General features: G+C 46.9%; 1 protein-coding gene across 4 annotated transcripts in view; it reads right to left on the minus strand.

The window, feature by feature from the left end:
* Window positions 1-25,318, minus strand: part of P4HA1 (prolyl 4-hydroxylase subunit alpha 1) — a 299,327-nt gene that overhangs the window by 41,633 nt on the left and 232,376 nt on the right. For 2 of the 4 annotated variants that reach the window (XM_069240397.1, XM_069240399.1), the window contains exons 11-12: window positions 24,718-24,771; window positions 9,312-9,377 (exon numbers count right to left, since the gene is read on the minus strand). In XM_069240397.1, the coding sequence (XP_069096498.1) occupies window positions 9,312-9,377; window positions 24,718-24,771 (120 nt within the window). Of the gene's footprint in view, window positions 1-9,311; window positions 9,378-24,717; window positions 24,772-24,829; window positions 24,884-25,318 lie in introns of all 4 variants that reach the window. The other 2 variants (XM_069240396.1, XM_069240398.1) reach the window with 1 other exon arrangement.

Below are 25,318 nucleotides of genomic sequence, written 5' to 3' on the forward strand. Positions count from 1 at the left end.
AGACACTCGTCTGTTGGTGGCAGACCGATGTAAACCAGTCAGTCAGCACAACAGCAGTTGGTATGTTTTCAAGGGGCACCTCTAAGGGGCCCCTTGGGTGCATGTATTAATAAATGTATCACTGGAATCAGTGAGGGTTTATGAATATGATATGTCTGATAGCCAACATCCCTATTTTCAGTGAAGCCATCATCTAGCTGGAGAACTCGTATTGACCAGTGTCCAGCATATGTATTTAAAATGGCTTCCCTGTTCACTAACTATGTCTAAGAATCAAAAAGACATAGCAGGGGCATATTTGCTCATGCAGATATGCCCTCACTAGTAATATAATTCACCCTGCCTTAGGGCTGTAAGGTCTGCTATATGGGTGACTCCTAAATATCACAGGCCATTTCGTGTTTTCACTTTTTGGAGCACCTTATCACGCAGCCTGCAGTGGCAGTCTATATGAGTTTGGTGGTGAGTCCCTTAGAGTGGAACAAGCTGTGCTGCAGCTATTGAGACCCCCCCCCTTTAGTGTCCCTGCCCTAGGTACTAGAGGCACCATTTACAAGGGACTTACAAAGGGTGGTAAAGGACAAGCACTTTCGGTAATGCCTTACCTAGTCGAGACAATATCTATTTGCAGATTCCTTACCTTAGAATAGCTACTTAAGCAATGCCATCCCCAGAGGTGGGTCTGCAAACTAAGATCACACTAGAAAGTCCTGCAGGTCTGAACAGACAAAGAGTCCATCCCTACGGACCCAACTGTCCAGGCAGCAGTGTTTGATAAATGAGTGCAAAGATACCCAGGTTGCCACCTGACAGATGCCAAGGACTGGAACTCCGCCTGCTCATGCAGTGGTCGCAGCTTTAGCTCTGGCAGAATGAGCATGCAAACCCTGAGGGGTTGCTTCTTAGCCAGTGAAAAGTACATTTTAATGCAGAGTACAACCCATCTGGAGATGGTTCTCTTCTGCACTGCCCAACATTTCTTTGCACCCACATAACCAACAGAGCTGATCATCCACCCGGAACTCTTTGGTATGATCAAGGTAGAGCGCCAATGCTCTTTTTGGGTCCAGGCAATGGAGTCTCTCCTCTTCCTTAGAAGGTTATGGCAGTGCATAAGAAGTAGGCAAGGTGATGGATTGGTCTACATAGAAGGTCGTAACCACTTTTGGCAGAAAGGAGGCCCTAGCACAAAGCACAACTTTGTCAGGATAGATGGAAAGGTATGGCGGCTTAGATGATAATGCCTGCAGCTCACTCACCCTGCGGGCAGATGTTATGGTCACAAGGAAGGCTGTTTTCAAAGTGAGAAGCCTGAAAGGACAATTGTGAAGAGGCACGAAAAAGTACACATCACAAATGTCTACATTTAAATGCAATTGAAGCATAATGAATAGAGATGGAGGAAACATGAGTGAGCCCTTTAAGTAACCTACTTAAAAAAGGAGACTTAAACAATGAAGACTGATCAGGCAACTGCACAAACTCCGAAATGGCAGATAGATAACCTTTGAGAGTGCCCATAGCGGAGCCCTGCTGGGCCGGGGAAAGAATAACTAACAAAACCTCAGAGAGAGAGGCAGAAAGTGGATCAACAGACTTATCTGTACATGATGCCAAAAATGTGTTTCAATGACTGGCATATACAAATTTTGGTGGAGGGATACCTGGCTGCCAAGATTACGTTCTAGAGAAAGGTCAAAGGCTGTCAACTGCCGCCGCTCAATCTCCACGCAAGAAGACAGACTGGACCGGTTTGTGTTGAGAACCCTCACCTGCTTCTGCGACAGAAGATCCTCCTGAAGGGGCAGTCTGATCAGAGATCGATGGCCACACTCAATAACTTGGGATAACAGATTCTTAGTGCCCAGTTCAGAATTATAAGAATTACTTGGGCCCGGTCGTTCTTGATCTCCCTGAGAACTCTGGTGTTATGGGTGAAAATGTGTACAGGAGGCCTGAGTTCCACGCAAGGTGAAAAGCGTCGCAGAGTGATTGCAATCTTGGAAACTCCAAAGTGCAATACTGCTGACATTGCACGTTCGTTGCAGAGGCAGACAGATCTAACCAAGGCTCACCCCACTGCTGAAGAGATCTTGTGCCACCTCTGAATTGAGACGCCATTCGCAATCAACTAAGCATTGTCAGCTGAGTTTGACTGCTCTGGCGTCCACAGAGCCTGCTTGATGTTCCAGCCATGTCTAGAGGCGCAGAGCCTCCTGACAAAGGGTCCATGATCCCACGCCGCCCTGCTTGTTGTAGTACCGCATGGTGGTGGTGTCCATGAACACCTGCACTACCTTTACCTTGAGAGAAGGAAGAAATGCTTTCAATGCTAGTCTGATTGCACGGAGCTCCAAAAGGCTGATGTGGAGTCCAGATTGCAAAGGAGACCAGATGCCTCTAATCTCCGCCTCGCCCAAATGGCAACCCCACCCAGGACTGATGCATCTGTCACTACTGTTAGATCTGGTTGGGGAAGGGAGCGGGATCTGCCTCTGACCCAATCGCAGTTCGTTAGCCACCACCGGAGATCTCAAACGGTTCCCTCCGAGATCTGGACCATCTCGGAAAGATGCTGCGCCCACTGGAACTCCAGGTTGCACTGCAGAGCCTGCAAATGCCGTCTGGCATGTGTCACTAGCAGGATTCAAGAGGCCATGAGGCCCAGCAGCCTCAGTCATTCTCACCGAAGTCCAGGATAGAGGCTGAAACATCGATTTCAGCCTGAATATCCTGGACTTGCAGCTCAAGAGGGTAAGACCAAAACTGCATTGTGTCCAAAACAGCTCAGATGAAAGGAAGCATCTGCGAGGGAGTCAGGTGTGACTTCAACAGAAGATCTGCCGTAGTCTGGAAGTTGGAGATGAGAGCCTAGGGCGAGCCTGCCTTCAACAGCCAGTCGTCGAGTTAAGGGAAGACTGACAACTCTGATGTGCACAGATGAATTGGAACCACTGGCATCACCTGGGTGAACACCCGAGGGGCGATGGTAAGGCCAAAGGAGAGCACGGTGAACTGAAAGTGATCGTAGTGTACCGTGAATCGCAAGTAACATCTGTGGGCAGACAGGAAGGGAATATGAAAAAAAGAAGAAAAAAAAACGCCCTGCAAGTCTAATGCTATCATCCAGTCTCTTGGGTCCAAGACAGATAAAACCTGAACCAGAGTGAGCATTTTGAACTTTTCCTTCCTGAGGAAGAGACTGAGGGATTGAAGGTCTAGGATAGGGCAGAGGTCTTTGTCCTTTCTGGGTACCAGAAATCACAACCTCGACCACAAACTACTTCTGGCACAGAAACCCTATCTATGGCTCCCTTGGCCAAGATAGCCATAACTTCCTCCGGAGAAGTGCCAAGTGATCCTCCGTCATTCGATCGTAGGATGTTGGCATGGATGGAGGGCTAGTCTTGAAGGGGAGGGAGTAGCCCCTTCGGACTATCTGCAAAACTCACCTGTCTGATGTGATGGATTACCAATGTAGGAGGTAACAGGGGATCCTGCCTTCAAATGGTCCCTGCTGAGAAAGAGTCAGACTGGGAAGGTTTGGAGGCAGCTGCATTGAGGGCGGCTCCCTGATCCACAAGGGTGGTGGACACCACACCCCCAGCCACACAGAGGCTTGGGAACAAGCGCGAGACGGTGGCTGGAGGAAATGGAAGTGGCTGGACGGAAACAGAAGTGGCTGGGTGTCCCTTCCATAGCCACAAGAGGGGGGAAAAGCAGTCCTTGTTAGGAGGACGAGGGGCTGCCGTGAGGTCCAAGGACCAGGCCGTAGCATGACCATACTTGAAGCCATCAAGCACAGAGTCTGCTTACTCTCCTAAGAGATGGGTGCCATCAAAGGGAATATCCATAAGGTTGCATTGAACATCCTCAAAAAGCCAGACACCAACTAGACGTGGCGCCTCAGGGCCACTGTCGATGCAAATGCTCTGCCCAGTGAGTCAGTCGTCTCCAGTCCACATCGGATTTTGAACTTTGCTGGGTCTCTCCCATTAGCAACTGCTTGGAAAAGTATCACCTGGGCATCATCAGGGACTTGTGGCAGCACTTGCGCAACCATATCCCAGTGTGTGGGAATAACGGCCCAAAAGGCATGCAGTATTCACGGTCTACAATGGCAGGCTGGAGAAAGAAAACATCTTCCTCCTGTGTGGTGTGTGTCCACCCTCTTGGATTCCCTATCTACGGGGTACGGATGGGAAGGTAGAAGCTTGGATGACCAAGCTTCCAGTGATAGGGTGTTGCGTAAGGAAACTTCAGTCACCTGGATCAGGGGGATTGCGGCAGGTAATTGTCCTGTTGACAGGAGCTACTGTGCTGGGTTTTGATCAGGTACCCAATATGACATCTGTAAGGGCTTCATTGAAGGGGAGAAGGGGTCCGGAAGATGAAGCTCCTGGCTGAAACACTTGTGTCAGGAGCTTAGCCCTGACTGCCACCAAAGGCAACTCAAGGGCCAGGACCTCAGCTGCTTTTCACACCATTGTAGAATAGGAAGCACCCTCCTCCGTAGCCACCACGGTAGGAGGAGAAAGCATGGCTGTATCCGGTGAGGTATCCAGACCACTGGCTTCACCAAAGTCCGCCCACAGATTTTCGGAACTAGTGTTCCAAAGGGTCCAGCGACCCTCCCATTCCTCGCCATAACCTAGCCTCCCATAGGAATAAGTGTCAGGATCAGACACAGGGGGCAAGGCACCTGTAGGCAGCAGAGTTGGTGATGTGCAACGCCCAACCAGCTCCATGTCGGCAATGAGGATGAGGAGGGCACCACACGGGGCGCAGGTAGCACAGGGAGCATTGGGACCGACGTCTGGCAGAGTCGAAGTGTTACAATCGACGCCGGTCCAAATCCAAACATGAATCCCTGGGTGCCCCTCGGAGCTGAGGCTGGATTCGCAAGCATGGAACCCAAAGGGGCCCCTTCCGACTCTGCAGGCCTCAAAGGCGTCCCAGAATTGACAAAGACTGGTCAAAAATCAGGCGAATGGACTCAAAAAATTATTTAAGTTGGGCAGGGGTTGCTACAGCTCTCGGAAGGGGAGGTGTGGAGTCAGCCCAGACGCAGACTCTGCAGATGAAGGTCTAGAGCGACAACCCTCCGTCTACCTTGTCTCATTGGCCAATGGACAAGATGAAGATCACTTAATCTTCTAATGGTTGAGTTACCCGATTCGTCCCATGCACTTGGAGTGGGACAACGACAACAACAGACTCTGACCACTCCTGTGACCTTCCCCTCGGCTGAGACATCGACTTACCCAGAGTCGAGCATCAGGCTGCCGTCAGCTTCAGGGACCACTCCCTCAAAGCATTTGAATGAATGGCCGACACTCTGAGCATGACAGAGCTGTGGCTGTGCTCCAGGCACCTAAGACACATGGGGTGCTGATTTGTTATGGACATCGCATGTTGACAGGAACCGCAGTGCCTGACGCTGGTCTTCCTCTGAGACATCCATCAACACACGAGGAATAAAACCACTCAAAAAGCTTTGACAAAGTTGAAAAAGACTAGTCAAAAAGTGACGGAGTAGTAGCTCATTCATAGGATTAGCTCTGTCTTGTGTGGAAAGAAAAGAGCTGACAGTGCACTGGAGTGGCACCTATATAGGACCCGTGATGTCATGTCCAGCGTGTACGACGCCGGAGATGGATGCAGAGATGATATATGGCACCTAAGCATGCAGGGGTACTGCTTGAGGAAAATCTCCAGATCCAGACTGACACCTGGGGGAATTCTAAGGCAAGGAATCTGCAACTACATGTCCGGACAGACGATATTATTTCGGATAGTGGTTTGGACTGTTTGGTTGAGGCCAATACTTTTAATCAGGCATGTCTCCTTAAGAAAGTGCCATGCACATCTGCCTGTTAGCTGTGTCAGTGGCATCTAGCGCAGATTTAAGGAAAGTGTTTTATTGCCCCTGCTCATTTTTGTAATGGAGATATTGCTTCAGCTCTCCTCCCACAGCTGGTGTCCATCTAGAAGAGCATTTCAGTAAAAAGCATCTTTGGGTGCCTGCGGACCATTCTATCTTTCTTCCCACTATGTGTTTGTTTATTCTATTTGTCTGGTGGTGGTGGACCAGTGGAAGCTGGAGAACTGATCCTTTCCCTTGCCACCGGGACTATGACAGAGTCTGCGGGTGCACTGCTTTTAAAGTATACCTACATTTGTGCAGAGGGTTCACATTTTTTTAAAATCTACTCTGCATAATGCTTTCAAAGAAATTGGTTCCCTTTAATGTCTGTGTAGGAAGTTGGCCTGGTGTGTGGTGGGTATCTATGGTACTTATATACCAGGTCCAGGTATTCCCTCTTAGTCAAGCGTCGGCAGTGTCTAGAAGCCAGGCTCTCTAGAGGTAGCTGTGGATGAGCAGCCAAGGCTTATCTAGGTGACAAGCAAAGCTCATGCAATACCACTGTAGTCACACATGAAAGAAAACACTCAGTTGTACAAAAATAAAAGTACTTTATTTTTGGCACAAATCACCACAAAATACTAGACAGGTGACGAACCCTTAGGAGATAAGTAATACACTAAATATATACACTAGAAATCAGAAATAGGCAGAGAAAAGGTTAGAAAACTACCAGTAATAACCAATAGTACCCCCCAGCGACCAGGAATGCAGGAGTAAAAGACTATTTTCCCCAAACCACCCAAAAGGAGGAAAAGAAGAAAAAGAAGACACCCAGAGAAGATTGCAAGAAAACCTGCATCTGATTCCTGAAGAAAGAAGACCTGTGGAGAGATGGGACCAAGTCCAAGAGTCACAGTGGAGTCTAGGAGGAGACGGCGGTACTACCCACCCAGCTAAGGATGAAGGAGTTGGTTAACGGTAATGAAGAACAGGTCAGCATTGCAGCCCTGGAGCAGGAGAAGAGCTCCTGATGGATGCAGAAGATGTCCCACGCCAGAAGAAAGATTAGACAGGTGTCAGTGCAGGATTTCCACCAACAAGCCTTGGCAAAGGCAAACTCACAGTTATTGGAAAGGAGGAGCTGCCAGGGACCAGCAAGGCCCAGGAGGAGATTTCACAGGGGACCCTCAGCGTCACAGAGAGTCCACAGGAGCAGAGGCAGCCCCCACCGGAGTCCCACAGGACGGGGACACAGGAGTCGCAGAAGGAGCCCACACAGCACTACAAAAGTGGATCCCACGCCACAGGAGAACCATGCAGGAGGCCTGGAGCTACACATCATCTGAAGATCCCTTGGAGGAGACGTAAACATGCCTTGGTAGCTGCAAGAGATACAGTACACAGGGTTACTGTCCTGCTTGGGAAGGCAAAGGCTTACCTCCACCAAAGTTGGACAGCTGGCAGACAGGACCAAGAGGACTACTCCGGACCACCACCTGCGATACAGGATCCACGCAGCTCGGCAGGCGAGGGGATCCACGCAGCCAGTTTTCACTTGTGGGTGCCTCCGGTTGCAGGGGAGTGACTCCTTCAGTCCAAGGGAGATTCATCCTTCTTCTTGTGTTGGCTGAAGAGTTGCAGTCTTCTGAGGATGCAGAGTGAGGAAATTGTTGCCAAGCTGGCAGGAACCCCTTGAAACAATGTTGCTGAAGAGTACTTTCTTCTTGAAAGCAGCTTGTCGGGTCCTGGAGGTTCCAGTCGCAGTTCCAGAGGCCAGACGTCGAAGTGAAGGTTGCAGAGGACTCCTGCTGGAATCTTGTAAGCCGAATCAGAGGACCCACCCCAGAGGAAGACCCTGAATAGCCCAAAGAGGGGGCTTGATCACCTAACCAGGTAACTACCTATCAGAGGGTGCCTCTGACGTCATCTGCCTGGCCACTTAGACGCTCAGAGAATTCCCTGCCAACCTTGGACTCAAGATGGCAGTACCCAGGGATCCCTTGAAGGAGCTCTGAGCACCAACTCTGGAGTAGTGATGGACAGGTCACTCCCCTTTCCATTGTTCAGTTTCGCGCCAGAGCAGGGACTGGGGGTCCCTGAACCAGTGTAGACTGGTTTATGCATGGAGAGCACCAAATGTGCACTTCAAAGCAAAACCAGTGGCTGGGGAGGCTACCACTCCCAAGCCAATCATATCTATTTCCAAAGGATTAGTGTTACCTGCCTCTCTCAAAGGAAATATTTTGTTCTGCCTTCCTGGGCTTGACCGGATCAAGCAGCAGGAGGGCAGAAACCTGTCTGAAGGGTGGCAGCAGCTGGGCAGGGGCGGAAAACCCTGTAACTGGTGGTAGAAATGCTGGGGGTTCTCTAAAGAGCCCTTAGAGCGCATGGGATCATACTTCCAATACTTGCAACGGTATTGGGGTATGATTCCGACAAGTTTGATACCAAACATGCCCAGGTTTGGAGTTACCATTATGTAGCTGAACATAGGAAGTAAGCCATGTCCAGTCCGCATATAAAATGGCGTCCCCGCACTCACGAAGTCCAGTAAAATGGGTGTGGAGTTTGTGGGGGCACCTCTGCTAGTGCAGGGGTGCCCTCACACAAAGGTAACTGCAGCCTGCCCTCTGGGCTGAGAGGGCCTACCTTAGAGGCGACTTAGTGACCTGGAGCAGTGACCTGTAGTGAAAACGGGTGCGTGCACCCGGTTCACGAAGACTGCAATGGCAGGTCTGCAGAACCCTTTGCATTGGCTCCTTATGGGTGGCAGAATAACGCCTGCAGCCCATAGGGATCCCCTGGAACCCCAATACCCTGGATACCTGTGTACCATATACTAGGGACTTACATGGTGGGGACCAGTATGCCAATTGTGGGAAATAAAAGTTACCAGCAACCAAATTTAGAGGAGAGAGCATAATCACTGGGGTCCTGGTAAGCAGGATCCCAGTCAACACAGTCAAACACACCGACAAACAGGCCAAAAGTGGGGGTAACCAAGCTAGAAAGAGACTACTTTCCTACAGCCTACTTAGCCTGGTCAAAAGTGGTTGGTAGCATGGACAGGAGTTCTGACCCCTGTTTAAAGCTAGACATCACCGGTGTCATCGGGGAGCAAAAAACTTTCATGTTTTATGTCAAGGTCAGATTGTAGCTAGTATGACATCTGCATGGATGACTGCTGCTGCTAAAAGGCAAAACACTGTACACACTAAAGATAATTCAAGACTACACACCAGAAGAGTGAACAACATGTGAATGTAGAATTGTTTCATACTGCAAAACAAGGGATGTCATTTCTCCTTTAGAGAAGCAGAGGCCTATGATGAAGGAGCATTGTTATGGTGCAATAGCCCTGGCCTTTCCTTTACTCCTTAATGTGAAATATTACAAACAAGCAAATCAAAATATTAAAAACAAAAACTGTACCCCAACTTACATAAAATAGCCATGTAGCTATGCGATTACCAGTTCCCAGCTCTTTAAATGCATCAGGTTCATCTTTCTGTAAAGGATCAACAAACAGAATTATTAGTTGCATTACAACAGGACAAGTATTACAGAAAACTGAAATCTTTCTTGGGTTGTCTGGACTATTCTTCTTTAATACTGGGGTGAAGGGGTCTCTCTATAGAGGGCCTTTTTCAGTTACATTGTCAGGTCAGGAATTTCGCTACATCCAGGAATTCCTATCGGCTTGTTTGGGGTCAAGGGCAACAAGTTTTTATGTTTACTTTGTCCTTGGGACAAGTAGGCCCAACCCCCTGCAGCACAAACCCTTTGGCTGCCTGTTTACAGAGAGTTGAACTCTCTGCAGTTGAGGTAATGTGTTTCCAAAGGATAATGCTGTTCGAACTTGTATTTATGGTTCATTATTTGAAAGCCTTCATTATTAGGGTGCGTGCTGTAAATAAATGTTTTAAGGTCACACTTCACTACTGACGTTGGTTCCAGTACAAAAAAAAAAAAACGTGTACACACATGTTTGAAAAGTTTAGGCTAAGAGGCTAAGTATAATGCTCCCAGAATGCTCTCTGATTATATGCAAATGAAGTGTCATTTAGTAAAATGTGTTGATGCATGCTAGTATTTCCCAAAAATATTTCTAATGGAAAATCAGTGTAACCATTTTCAACACAATTATGGGAAGCATGAAAATAAACAAACACTGACAAAGCCAACTGATCTGACATATTTTTATAAGTCTTTTAGTTTCATCAATGCGTGTCTTGTTTTGACATGGCTTTTGTAACACTTTATTGTTGTGGGAGCTACCAGGCCCTCAACATTGTAACAAACATTGGCAAAACCCCCCCAAAAAGTTTTTGAACTCTTAAAGCACACGTTGCCACCAGCGGCATAACAAAGGCCCCGCAGCCGCCCTCCAGGGGGCCCCGTCAGCACAGCACCTGCCCTGAGTGAGTCTGGAGAGGGGGCTCCTCCATGTTCTTTGCAAAGGGGCACCCTCCAGTTTCGTTATGTCACTGATTGCCACTGTAGTTCCTGACACTGAACAAAACTACTTTGTGTGGCAATATGCTCCTTGTGGAAGAGCAGAATGCGATCACTCACAGTAAAGCCAGCCGAAAGAGAGAGAAATAGAAGTTTAATAAAAACAAAATGTCTTTGTTAACACCAGACCTAATTAGGGACCAAGACCCACATGTAGGTAGCTTTTTGCATGTCGCAAACAGCGACTTTCGCTGTTTGCGACGTGCAAAAAGCACATTGCGATGCACAAACCCAGTTTTGCGATTCAGTAACCTGGTTACCGAATCACAAAACGGGTTTGCGACTCGCAATTAGTAAGGGGTGTTCCCTTCCTAATTGCAACTCGCAGTGCAATGTAGGATTGTTTTGTGACCACGAACGCGGGCGCAAACCAATCGCAGTTTGCACCCATTTCAAATGGGTGCTAACACTTTCGCAAAAGGGAAGGGATCCCCATGGGACCCCTTTCCCATTGTGAATGTCACTGTAAAAAATTTTTCAGAGCAAGCAGTGGTCCTGTGGACCACTGCCTGCTCTGAAAGAATGAAACGAAAACGTTTCATTTTTCGTTTTTGTTATGCATCTCTTTTTCCTTTAAGAAAACGGGCTGCATTACAAAAAAAACTGCTTTATTGAAAAGCAGTCACAGACATGGTGGTCTGCTGTCTCCAGCAGGCCACCATTCGTGAGGGGGTCGCAAATTGCGACCCACCTCATGATTATTCATGATGTGGGCATTTGCGAAGCCCTTGCGAATCACAGATGGTGTCAAGGACACCATCCTACATTCGGATTTGCGACTCGCAATTTGCAGGTCACAAATCTGAACCTACCTACTTGTGGCCCCAAATTCTTTAAGAAAGTCACAAAAGTGCACCCATGGTATATGTCGTACCCCTATAAAATATTTGTGAACTGTATTTTAGCGTGGGTAAATACGATGTGTAGATTTGCTCATGTGAAAATCTATTGAGCATTTGCAAGTTCATTTTCCCTCCAGCCACTTTCTTCCCAACCCTGGAAGAAGTTCTAATTCTGCCATTGTCAGGAGTAAATGTCCAACCTTTCTTATTATGGGAAAATATTAGAGAGAAGCTGGTAAAAATCTTTAAAAACATGCAGGTTAGTAGGTTTGCAGACTCAAAGGCATTCCAGCCCTGGAACTATTGCTTACTGCTTCCTCCAGCCCCAGTATGCAGATCTGCAGAAAGGTGGCAAAATAAGGAAATTTCTACAGTAGGGATTGAAACTCCAAGTATTCAAGCCCTACTATGGTAGTAGCCCTGGCATAATCAGAGAGGCTATTAATTGCTGCCATAATTTGTCGCCACACTACATGGCACCAAAGGGACAAGTAGATCTTTTTACAGGACAAGTAGATTTGAGAAGCAACCTGTCCCCTGGACAAGTAGATATTTTAATAAATTCCACACCCCTGTACATCCCTAATTATTGTCGTTTTAATGGCTTTAGTTTAAGTAAAGCAGCAAGAGGTTATGCAGCAGTCTTGAAAGAACAAGTTACTTACCTTCGAGTTAAGCTCTTTCTTGTAGATACTCTAAACAACCACAGATTGCAGAGCTTGTAAATACCTTCAGGAGTCAGTGAATCAGGAGAATTTGTTCAGCAATTTCCTTGCACGCAGGTAGGTGGTGTCATGCAGCTCCCTGTCAACCTAGTCTTGTCCTGGATGTGATGGAATATTTTGGGAGGTGAAGGGGAGCCAGTGTATATGTATATCTATGTATATTTATTTGCCACCCCTGCACGATGACATTGATTTTTTTTCTGAACTGTCAAAGCCAGTGGACGCAGAGCCATTGGATGACCAGGTTTGACAGTGTGCAGATCTCTACAGTGGGAACGTTTGAAGATGGAGAAAGGGGGTTAAGGGGAGTCCACAGAAATGGGTGTGTTGATGGTTGGTGAAGAATCTGTGGTTAGAAATAGTATCCACCAGAAAGAACGACAACAAAGGGAAGTAACTTCTGATGGATACTTATTCCTCACCTTGTTAATGGATACCATAACAGTAATTCCCAACGCGGTCGGTCTGTGGAATGGCTCAGAAGAAAAAAAACTCCTCAGGACATAGGAGGCAAAGTGTCCCTTCCAACGGAACTGGCTATCAAGACAGTAGCTCTTTATGAACGTGGGAACTGATGCATATGTTGCAGCTTGACAGATGTCAAGGACAGGCATTCGTATAGGAAGCTGGCTCTTTATATAGTGCACTAAAATGAAATACACTGTGCAGAGAGCACACTGGATCCCCCATTAGCATTGTGGAAGCACAAGTAGATAGGACTATTGCTCTATTTTGTGGTAGTGTGGGGAAGCAGTTAGGCTTATTAGAGGCTAGTGCTAAGTGTAGGAAAGCACTCCTTTTGACTTGGTTAGCCCCACTTCTCCCCTGGTTTCTGATGTGGCTTTCACTGTTAGTGCACTGGGTCCCTGCTAATCGGGTCCCCAGTGCCAGATCTCTTTCCCCAAAACTGCACAGTTGTTTTGCTCAGCTAGCCAACTCTTTAGCTACCACTGTCAGTCCCTAGTAAATGGTACCCCTGATACACAGGGCCTGGGCTACTAAGGAAGGTCTCTGAGGGCTGCAGCACCAATTGTGCCACCCTCAGGGATCCTTTACCACAAGTGCTGCCATTGCAGAATGCGTGTGCTGGTGCAGGCTAAATTGAAAACACGACCTGTCACACAACCCTGTGTGCTAGGTCCCTTAACACTACATGTACCAGGTATAAGCCACAACTAAGGGTGCATCTGGGCACATTTGAGGGCATATATGCATGAGCAGATTTGCCCCCTGCTAAGTCTCTGTCAATTCTGAGACATTGTAAGTGCACAGGGAAGCAATTTTTAAATGCATGTGCTGGACACTGATCATTACTAGTTCCCAAGCTCCAAGATGGCTTCTCTGTATCCTGGGTTTTTGGGAATCAAACATCTCAGAATATTCAACCCTCACTGACACCAGTGATGGATGTATTAATTAATGCACACAGAAGGCACCTTGGAAATGCCCCCTGAAAACATACCAGCTGCCAGTGTGCTGTCAATGGCACTCCAACGCTGCTCTCTGGAGAGTAACCTGCTAATGAAAGTAAAACATTGGTCATGGCCATCATCATTGATCTGGGACAGGACGGCTCCTATCCAAAGTTCAGAGGCAATTGTCTGCATTATGAACTTCTTGGTATATTCTGTGGTTTTTAGAAAAGGCCCTTTAACAACTTACTGTCCAGTTTACCTTTTTGGACATCTTTTTGGAGGTCAGTTCTGTAAGAGGTACCACAACGGTGCCATATCCTTTCACGAACCTCCAGTCATGCCAAGGAATGTCCCACTTGGGGTTGGGGTGTTAGAGCTAGCCAGTACAGAACTGTCTAGATCATGGGCTTTAGTGGTTGGACTTAGCCTTCACCTCCAAAGTGACCCAAGTATACAACCTGGCCCTACCCTATCTGGCAGTTAATTGCCTTGATAGGGAGGCCATCACCTGTCAGAACCTTCAGGACTTTACCACTATGGATCAGATAATCCTGCCAGGTAGAGCTAAATACCGCAATATCATCAGGATTTGCTGCACTAAAGTCTTCTTATTACAGCAAGGAATTTGTTGAACATTTGGAAGGTGGCAGGGGCTTTTGTCAATTCAAAGATCATAACAGGAGTGGAAAATGCTGACTTTTCCTTTGGTCCATAGTTCAGCCCCATCTGCCAGTAGCCTGACGTGAGATCAAAAATACTGAGATATTCTGTTGTCAATCAGTTCATCAGACCTAGAAATTGGATGGGCATCTGTCTTTGTCACAGCATTGAGGCCCCTATAGTCCACACCAAATCTAATGTCTTTCTTCCCACCCCAGGAATGAGACTTGGGGACTAAAACAAATGGGCTGTCCCTGGGGCTCTTAGAGTGTTCAAGAACTCCCAATTCCAGCATCTTGTTCCCTTTGACATGATCAGACAGTCTATGTATTTTGTTCTTGACAGACAAGCTATCCACATCATGTGTACACCAGGCAGTCTGACCAGGGGTCAAGGAGAAGAGGTTCAGCATACTGCTACAGGGCTTGCTTATAGTCAGTATGCTATTGATCAGTGAGGGTGTCTGAAAAGACCACTCCTTCCAAGAGCCATCTTTTGAGTTGCTGGAGAGGAGATCAGAGAGAGGTTCACTCTCAGCTACCTGTCCCTTATCAGTGACCATGAGAATGGTCATCTTAGCTCTGTTGTGATAGGGTTTAAGGCGGTTTACATGGATAACCTTTTTGGGGTTCCTGCAAGAGCCAAAATCCACCAGGTAGGTAACTACTCCTTTTATCTCTAGGGTAGGGTAAGGCCCACTCCACTTATCTTGGAGGGCTTTAGGAGTCCCAGGCTCCAACACCCATACCTTCTGCCCTGGTTTAATTCCACAAGTGCAGCCTTTTTGTCGTACCGTAGCTTCTGGAGCTCTTGGCTGGCCTCAAGTTTTTTAGATGCTTTTTCCATATACTCAGCCATGCTGGAGCAAAGGCCAAGTACATAGTCCACAAAATCCTGTTTGGGCTCTGTGAAAGATATCTCCCATCCCTCCTTCACAAGACAAAGTGGTCCCCTTAAAGATGCCCAAACAAAAGTTAAAAGGGGAAAAGCCTACTCCCTTCTAGGGCACTTCCCTGTAAGAGAAAACAGGCATGGAAGAAAGAAAACCCATCCCCTCAGTTTTTCAGGGAGTCCACCAATCATATCTTTCACTGTCTTGTTGAAGCTCTCAAAAAGCCCATTGGTTTGGGGAGGGGGAGGGGGGTAGGGCTAGTTAACTTATAGGTCACACCACATTCAGCCCACAAGTGCTTCAGGTAGCCAGACATGAAGTATGTACCTTTGTCTGACACCACCTCCTTTGGTAAGTGTATCACAGAGTAGTCATGGGGGGGAATTGCTTCAGGGTACCTGGCTGCATGATCCACTACAACCAGAAATAATCTGTTCCCTGATGCAATTGGAGAGTCAAGGGAACTGACAACATCTATCCCTACCCTTTCAAATGGAACCCCAGCCACTGGAAGTGGAATTAAGGGGGCCTTTGGGTGGCCACCTGTCTTGCCACTGGCTCGACAGGTAGTATAGGTGTTACAAAACTCCTTTACCTTCTGGGACATACCTGGCCAGTAGAAGTGGTTCACCAACTATAGGAGGCTGGCGTGGTGGTCACCTATGGTATTGGCACATTATACCAGGTCCAGGCAACCCTTAGTAGTCAGAGTTAAAGTGTTTAGGAAGCCAGGGCTCTCTAGGGGTAGTTGTGGTGCGCAGTCAAGACTTATCCAGGGGGACGGACTGTGAAGCACTTGCAATACCACAGCAGTCATACAGTAATTTATCACACCTGAAAGGAACCACACAGTGTTTCAAAAATAAAGGTACTTATCACAAGAACCCTGAACTAGAATAATATAGGCAAACCCCCTTTCTGGAGGTAAGTACACACAAAATATACACAGGTAACTACTAGGAATTAGCATAAAAACACCAGAAATAGCAAGAAATAGCAAAGACCCTATAGGGGGAACAAACCATATACTACAATAGTGGAACCCCAGAATGAGTCCCCCCACCAAAGGATATGGAATAGTTAGCCAAGGGATGGAAGAGTATGGAACCCCAAGAGATAAGTATCTAGTAGACCCCCAGCGACCAGGAGAGGAGAGGTAAGTTACCCGGTTGTCCCATAAGCTTACATAGGGGCTTGGAATTGGAATACTGCCAGAACAAGACCAGGTCGGTGGAACCCAGTGGTGCATTCCGGATAAAGGGGACCTGTAAAAGAAGGGGACAGTGTCCAGTCCACGCAGGAGTGTCCAGGTGGGGCAGAAGAAAATGCCCAACCTTTTGTGAGTGAAGATCTGGGTCGACAGTAGTGGATGAAGGCCAGCTGCGAAGTCCAGGAGCTGCAGGAGAGTCTCTGAAGTCACCTAGGAGCTGTCCCTCCCCGGACTGCAGAAGGGTCAGTGATCAGGAGGACCACCAACAAGCACAAGTAACCAGAGCTGTTGGAGATTTGCAGAGCTGAAGAGGACCAGCAAGGTCCTGGGGACATGACCCTTTGAGGGGAGTCCAGCATTACCCTAAGAAGACAGGAGAGTCAGCAGAAGAAGTAGGAACACACACGAGCAACCCACTGGCAGCAGGCACAGCAAGTTGCAGTGAGGCTAAAGCAGCACACCTAAAGAGGAGTCCCACGTTGATGTAGCAGCAGAGAGGATGAAGTGCTGGTGGCCAATGCAAGTTGGAGCCTGAAGTTCCCTCGGAGCAGGAGTCAACACGCCCTGGTTGCTGCAAGAGTCACGGTGCACAGGGATTCTGTCCTGCAAGAAGAGGCAAGGGCTCACTGACTCCCAAGTTGGATAGAAGGCAGAGAGGACCAAGAGGACCACTTTGAAGCACCACCTGTGTCAGAGGATCCACACAGTTATGGTGGAGAGCAGATTCCAGCAGCCAGACGTCATTGCCTTAGGTGCCTGTGGATGCAGGGGAGTGAGTGACTCCTTCACTCCAATGGATATTCCTTCTTTTTTCTTTGGTGCAACGGAAGTCTTGCCGACCACAGAGGATACACAGCCGTGAAAATGTTGCAAATGCTGGAAGGAGCCAGAGAATGAAAATGTCACTTACCCAGTGTACATCTGTTCGTGGCATCAGTCGCTGTAGATTCGCATGTTTTGCATAGCTCGCCATGTGGTGTTGGGCCGGAGTGTTACAAGTTGTTTTTCTTCGAAGAAGTCTTTCGAGTCACGGGACCGAGTGACTCCTCCTTTTGTCTCCATTGCGCATGGGCGTCGACTCCATCTTCGATTGTTTTTCCCCGCAGAGGGTGAGGTAGGAGTTGAATTGTAGTAATAGTGCCCATGCAATGGAGTGGCTAAGTATGTACCTATTTAAGGTTGAGATGATACATATACAAATAGTTGAAGGTAACTTCCAAACTGCTACAGGCTCCCGGGGAGGCGGGTGGGCACATGCGAATCTACAGCGACTGATGCCACGAACAGATGTACACTGGGTAAGTGACATTTTCAGTTCGATGGCATCTGTCGCTGTAGATACGCATGTTTTGCATAGACTAGTAAGCAGTTATCTCCCCAAAAGCGGTGGCTCAGCCTGTAGGAGTGGAAGTAGTTTGAAATAATGTTCTTAATACGGCTTGACCTACTGTGGCTTGTTGTGCGGATAACACGTCTACACAGTAGTGCTTGGTGAATGTGTGAGGCGTAGACCATGTGGCTGCCGTACATATTTCTTGCATTGGGATGTTTCCTAGAAAGGCCATGGTAGCACCTTTCTTTCTGGTTGAGTGTGCCCTTGGTGTAATGGGCAGCTGTCGTTTAGCTTTAAGGTAGCAGATTTGGATGCATTTAACTATCCATCTGGCTATACCTTGTTTTGATATTGGGTTTCCTGCATGAGGTTTTTGAAATGCAATAAATAGTTGTTTAGTCTTTCTGATGTTCTTTGTTCTGTCAATGTAATACATTAATGCTCTTTTGACATCTAATGTATGTAGTGCCCTTTCAGCTACGGTATCTGGCTGTGGAAAGAACACTGGAAGTTCCACTGTTTGATTTAGATGGAACGGTGAAATAACCTCTGGCAAAAATTTAGGATTAGTCCTTAGGACGACCTTATTCTTGTGTAGTTGTATAAAAGGTTCTTGTATTGTAAACACCTGAATCTCGCTTACTCTTCTTAGGGAAGTAATGGCGATGAGAAATGCAACCTTCCAGGTTAGGAACTGTATTTCGCAGGAGTGCATGGGTTCAAAAGGTGGAACCATAAGTCTAGTTAGGACAACATTTAGGTTCCATGAAGGAACAGGTGGTGTTCTTGGTGGTAGAATTCTCCTAAGGCCCTCCATGAATGCTTTAATGACTGGTATCTTATATAGGGAAGTTGAATAGGTAGTCTGCAGGTATGCAGATATTGCTGCAAGGTGTATTTTAATGGAAGAGAAAGCCAGGTTAGATTTTTGTAAGTGAAGCAAGTAACCCACTACATGTTCTGGAGTTGTGTGTAATGGTTGTATTTGATTAATATGGCAGTAGCAAACAAACCTCTTCCATTTACTTGCATAGCACTGCCTGGTGGATGGCCTTCTGGCTTGCTTTATGACTTCCATACATTCTTGGGTAAGTTGTAAGTGCCCGAATTCTAGGATTTCAGGAGCCAGATTGCTAGATTCAGCGATGCTGGATCTGGGTGTCTGATCTTTTGGTTGTGTTGTGTCAACAGATCTGGCCTGTTGGGCAATTTGATGTAGGGTACTACTGATAGGTCTAGCAGCGTTGTGTACCAGGGTTGCCTTACCCAAGTTGGTGCTATTAATATGAGTTTGAGTTTGTTTTGACTGAGTTTGTTTACCAGGTAAGGAAGGAGAGGGAGAGGAGGAAAAGCGTAAGCAAATATCCCTGACCAGTTCATCCATAGGGCATTGCCTTGGGACTGTTTGTGTGGGTATCTGGATGCGAAGTTTTGGCATTTTGCGTTCTCCTTCGTCGCAAACAAGTCTATTTGAGGTGTTCCCCAGAGTTTGAAATAGGTGTTCAGAATTTGGGGGTGAATTTCCCATTCGTGGACCTGTTGGTGATCTCGAGAGAGATTGTCTGCGAGTTGATTTTGGATCCCTGGTATAAATTGTGCTATTAGGCGAATTTGGTTGTGAATTGCCCAACGCCAAATTTTTTGTGCTAGCAGGCTTAACTGCGTGGAGTGCGTCCCCCCTTGCTTGTTTAGATAATACATTGTTGTCATGTTGTCTGTCTTGACGAGAATGTATTTGTGAACTATTATTGGTTGGAAAGCTTTTAGTGCTTGAAAAACTGCTAGAAGTTCTAGGTGATTTATATGCAGTTTTGTTTGATGTACGTTCCATTGTCCTTGTATGCTGTGTTGATCGAGGTGTGCTCCCCACCCTGTCATGGAAGCATCTGTTATTACGTATTGTGGCACTGGGTCTTGGAAAGGCCGCCCTTTGTTTAAATTTATGTTGTTCCACCACAGAAGCGAGAGGTAAGTTTGGCGGTCTATTAACACCAGATCTAGAAGATGATCCTGTGCTTGAGACCACTGTGATGCTAGGCACTGTTGTAAGGGCCTCATGTGCAGTCTTGCGTTTGGGACAATGGCTATGCATGAAGACATCATGCCTAGGAGTTGTAATATCATCTTTGCTTGTATCTTTTGTGTTGGATACATGCGTTGTATGATGGTGTTGAAATTTTGAATTCTTTGGGGACTTGGAGTGGCTACTCCTTTTGTTGTGTCTATTATGGCTCCTAGGTATTGTTGTACCTTGCACAGCAGAATGTTGGATTTCGTGAAGTTGACGGTGAACCCTAGTTTGAAGAGGGTTTGTATGATCTGATTTGTGTGATTTGAGCACTCTATTAACGAATGGGCCTTGATTAGCCAGTCGTCTAGATATGGGAACACATGTATTTGCTGCCTTCTGATGTGTGCAGCGACTACCGCTAGACATTTGGTAAAGACTCTTGGTGCGGTTGTTAATCCGAAAGGCAGTACCTTGAATTGGTAATGTATTCCTTTGAATACAAACCTTAGGTATTTCCTGTGCGATGGGTGTATTGGTATATGGAAATACGCGTCCTTGAGGTCTAAAGTTGTCATGTAGTCGTGTAGTTTTAGCAATGGTAATACTTCTTGTAGTGTGACCATGTGAAAGTGGTCTGATTTGATGAATGTGTTCACTATTCGGAGGTCTAGGATTGGTCTCAGCGTTTTGTCCTTGTTTGGTATCAGAAAGTACAGTGAGTAAACTCCTGTGTTTATTTGTGTGTTTGGCACAAATTCGATTGCATTCTTTTGCAATAGTGCCTGCACTTCTATCTCCAGGAGATTGGAATGATGTTTTGTCAAATTTTGTGCTTTTGGTGGTATGTTTGGAGGGAATTGTAGAAATTCTATGCAATAACCATGTTGGATAATTGCTAGAACCCAAGTGTCTGTAGTGATTTCCTCCCATGCTTTGTAATAATTACTTATTCTTCCCCCCACTGGTGTTGTGTGGAGGGGGTGAGTGACATGTGAGTCACTGCTTAGTAGTAGGGGTTTTGGGGCTTTGAAATTTTCCTCTATTCCTAGGGAATTGCCCTCCTCTATATTGTCCCCGAAAACCTCCTCTGTACTGTCCCTGGTAACTGGACGGTGTTGCCTGTGAGGTGCTGGCTTGTGTGCTCTGACCCCGAAACCCCCCTCTAAAGGGTGTTTTACGGAATGTGCTGTAATTCCCTCTGCTCTGCAGGGAGTAGAGTGCGCCCATGGCTTTAGCAGTGTCCGTGTCTTTTTTGAGTTTCTCAATCGCTGTGTCCACTTCTGGACCGAACAGTTCTTTTTCGTTAAAAGGCATATTGAGAACTGCTTGCTGAATCTCTGGTTTAAATCCAGACGTTCGGAGCCATGCATGCCTTCTGATAGTTACAGATGTATTAATTGTCCGTGCAGCTGTATCTGCAGCGTCCATGGAGGAGCGGATTTGGTTGTTGGAAATGGTCTGTCCCTCCTCAACCACTTGTTTTGCCCTATTTTGTAGGTCCTTGGGCAGATGGTCAATGAGATGTTGCATCTCATCCCAATGGGCTCTGTCATAGCGCGCAAGTAGTGCCTGGGAGTTAGCGATGCGCCACTGGTTTGCAGCTTGTGCTGCGACTCTTACCAGCTGCATCGAACTTGCGGCTTTCTTTATCTGGGGGTGGTGCATCTCCAGATCTGTGGGAGTTGGCCCTTTTCCTAGCTGCTCCTACAACGACAGAGTCTGGTGGCAGCTGTGTAGTGATGAAAGCCGGGTCTGTAGGAGGCGCCTTATGCTTTTTTTCCACTCTTGGTGTGATTGCCCTACTTTTGACCGGCTCCTTAAAGATTTCTTTTGCGTGCCGGAGCATACCAGGGAGCATAGGCAGGCTTTGGTAGGAGCTGTGGGTGGAGGAGAGTGTGTTGAATAAAAAGTCATCCTCGACCTGTTCTGAGTGGAGGCTTACATTGTGAAATTGTGCTGCTCTAGCCACCACTTGAGAATACGCAGTGCTGTCCTCTGGTGGAGATGGCTTCGTAGGGTATGCCTCCGGACTGTTATCTGACACTGGGGCGTCGTATAAGTCCCATGCGTCTTCATCTTGGTCACCCTGGCTCATGGTGGTGTGAGCTGGGGAATGTGATGGAGTTTGTGCTGGTGAGACGTTAATCACAGGTGGAGGAGAGGGTGGTGGGGTAACTTTTTTCACCACTTTTGTTTGTGGTGTTTGTTCAGTTTGGAACTCCAATCTTCTCTTTCTTCTAATAGGGGGAAGGGTGCTTATTTTTCCTGTCCCCTGCTGTATGAAAATACGCTTTTGCGTATGGTCTACATCAGTTGAGTGTAGCTCTTCCTCAAACCTATGCTTTTGCATTTGGGAGGTTAGCGAGTGCTCTTCTGTATAAGAGCCTGAAACTGGGTCGGTTGCAGTTTGTTTTGGCACCGAAACCCTGTCTGCATCTTTTTTCGGCTCCGAGGTGACTTTTTTCTTTTTCGGGGCCGAAACCTCTCGGCGTCGATCTTCTTCGGTGCCGCTGTCTCGGCTTCGAGCCGTGCCTACACTGGTATCTCGGTGTCGATGCTTGTCTCCAGCACTTTCTCGGTCCCGAGAAGGCTGCGTGCCGGTGTCTCGACCGGAGTCGGACGATCTCGGCACTGTTTGGGCCTTTTTCGGTGCCGACGGTCGGTCACCGAATTTATGGGTCGAGCCATGGCCTGGTGGCAGTGGCGTCCCCTGGGCCTTGTAAATCTTCTTCTGAGTGGTTTTCGACGTCTTACTCACGGTTTGTGTATCGTCGAATCCTTCGGAGTCCGATTCTTGGATCGAAAAGGTTCCCTCCTCTTCTTGTTCCTCGAACTCCCGGTGGGCTGTCGGCGCGGACGCCATCTGAAGTCTTCTGGCTCTACGGTCTCGGAGTGTTTTTCGGGACCGGAACGCACGACAGGCCTCGCAGGTGTCTTCACTGTGCTCAGGTGACAGGCACAGGTTGCAGACCAAGTGTTGGTCTGTATAGGGGTATTTATTGTGGCATTTGGGACAGAAACGGAACGGGGTCCGTTCCATCGGCGTTCTTCTGCACGCGGTCGGGCCGACCAGGCCCCGACGGGGGATCGAAAAAATTACCCCGAAGGGCACCGGAGCTCTTCGATCTTAGACGCGGTGTTGAATCTAACTACGCCGATCCCGAACGCAACAATACCGACGAAAATCTTCCGAAATTAGCTATCTTTCCGTTCCGAAACTCGGAGCGACAGGAACACGTCCGAACCCGATGGCGGAAAAAAAACAATCGAAGATGGAGTCGACGCCCATGCGCAATGGAGACAAAAGGAGGAGTCACTCGGTCCCGTGACTCGAAAGACTTCTTCGAAGAAAAACAACTTGTAACACTCCGGCCCAATACCAGATGGCGAGCTATGCAAAACATGCGTATCTACAGCGACAGATGCCATCGAACACAATGTTGCAAGACGAGGTTGTCTCAGGAGTTGCAGGCTTGTTTGGTTCGTATGAAGTCCAGAAGCGGTTCCGGTGCCCAGGAGCAGAAGAGGTCGATGCAGAGGAGTTTTGGTGGAGTCTTGCACACCGAATCTGGGGACCCACCTGTAAGGGAGTCCCTAAATAGCCCCAACAGGAGGCTTTGTCACTTTGCAGGGTGACCACCTACCAGAGGGGGTCACTGACGTCAGTCACCTGTCCTGACCAACCAGATGCTCCCAGAGACTTCTGCACATCTTGTTTCCAAGATGTCAGAATCAAGTGGCTACCTGGAGGTGCTCTGGGTACCACCCCTGGGGTGGTGATGGACAGGGAGTGCTCACTCCCCTTTCCTTTGTGTGGTTTCAAGCCAGAGCAGGGACCGGGGCCTCCTGGACAGGTGCACACCGATTTTGCAAGGTGGGCACCAAATGTACCCTTCAAAGCAAGCCTTGTAACACCCACTTCCAAGGGAGAGGGAGTGGCATTCCTCTCCCACTGGAAATCCTTTGTTCTGCTTCCACCTGCTTGACCTGGTCAAGCAGCGGGAGGGCAGAAACCTGTCTGAGAGGCTGTAGCAGCACAGGCTGCCTGTAAACCCTGAAAGACTGGTAGGAGCAATAATGGTGGGGTCCTCTAACTCAGACAACACAAGGATTTCTAGATGGCTATGGTCCGTGTGAGGAGATAACTATTCAGCACTAAACAATGCTGCTATCCTGTCTACAAGTCTATAGATTCCTCTTGCTTCTGTAGGAGAAGGCAACATATTTGTAAGAGCTGATCGAAGAGTTCTCCAATTTGCTGCAACGGATTCCAAACTTATACAAGATAAGGGGATAAAAGAAAGTCAGGGGTTAATGTCGACTCTGCAAACTTTCCTCTGTCATTCGAATTACGCAACCTGGTTCTCACCCTCAGTCTTTTAATCAAAGCCAAATAAAAAAATGTTACCAGCAAAGAGAGGCATGAATTAGGTAAAGGAAATACAAGTGACTTCATTTGAAACTCATTATTAAAACACATTTGCTCTGCTCTACTTCAACAGAAAACTCTAATGCCTCCCCACTTACAGCCTTGCTTGGTCCAAAAAAAATTATCATTTATTTATGGGTGTGACATTCTGAAGCAGCATACAAAGCAATGTGGATACGCTTCTCAAACAAAAGAGACAAGATGTACAAGTATTTCTTTTTGCACAGAGATGGACTTGAACTACTGTAGTTATTGATCATCTTAATTTTACATTAACATTAGTCTCTGGTGTTGTATTAATGCCAGAGGTATTTGAAGTTTATATATGTGCATGAAAAATCAATATTGTTGTAATATTTTTTTGCTGACCTGGTTAAACAGTAATACACAAAAATGAGCTTCAAGTAATGAGGTATTACTACATCGAAGACATAAAACATGAAAGCTTACACAATAAGTACATGTACATTAATGGCCCAGTAAACAACCAGCTGTAACCGTCACTTCATCTATTGATATACGTGGATCGGCAAGATGTTACATAAATGGAAAAGTCAAATAATCATGACCAGATAGAAATTAATGATTTGTCCAATTTTCAAGTCACCATTCCAATCACTTCCTTTTTCATTTTTTTTTTTTCCCCCAGACGTTGAACCAATACAAATAGTATTTATAGATTTACATCAGCTGGTGTTTTAATGAACAAAATCCAGTCTTGTTAGAACACGCAAGCAACTTTGGATTTTCCAAAAGGTAGTGGGACATGCAATATGCCTAAACTGAGAGGTTGGTTTGCCTCTCAAATGTACTTGCCCGTGCAAAGTCATAGTGAGGCTCATACTGTCCTCCCATACCATAATTTGCCACCTGGAAAGAGAAAAAAAGAGGGCATGGGAAACAAAGAAGTAAGCGCAGCTGGACTTACCCTTCCAAAATCGAAATGAGGCTCGTATTGGCCTCCGACACCATAGTTGGCAACCTACAGTGATATGAAAAGCAAAACATCCAGTGAAGCACAACTAAGAATTATTTGGGTACAGTGACAACTCTGTATATTTTGACACAATCACAATACTCTGAGACAAAACTTAGTGAACAAGTGCAGAACAAGCCTTACTATGAAGATGATAAACAAATCAGCTCTATTTACTTGGTCTTCAATCAGTCCAGTGTAGTTCATTTAAATGGCTTCAACTTAGTTTATCTCATATTTGATCTCATCATTTTGTTAAACAGCTTCATCGTTCCACAAAACAGTAAATCAATAGCTACAAGCCAGACTTAATGCTGAGACCTTCAAGGGACAGAATAGTAGAAAGAGATGAAGATGATGGCATCCTACTTAAAACTTGGTGTGACATGCTTATAAAGCAAATCCTTTCACTTTTTTCTGGATTGTAAAAGAAACACAAAC

This window comes from Pleurodeles waltl, chromosome 6 (assembly GCF_031143425.1).
Source record: "Pleurodeles waltl isolate 20211129_DDA chromosome 6, aPleWal1.hap1.20221129, whole genome shotgun sequence".
NCBI lineage: Eukaryota > Metazoa > Chordata > Amphibia > Caudata > Salamandridae > Pleurodeles > Pleurodeles waltl.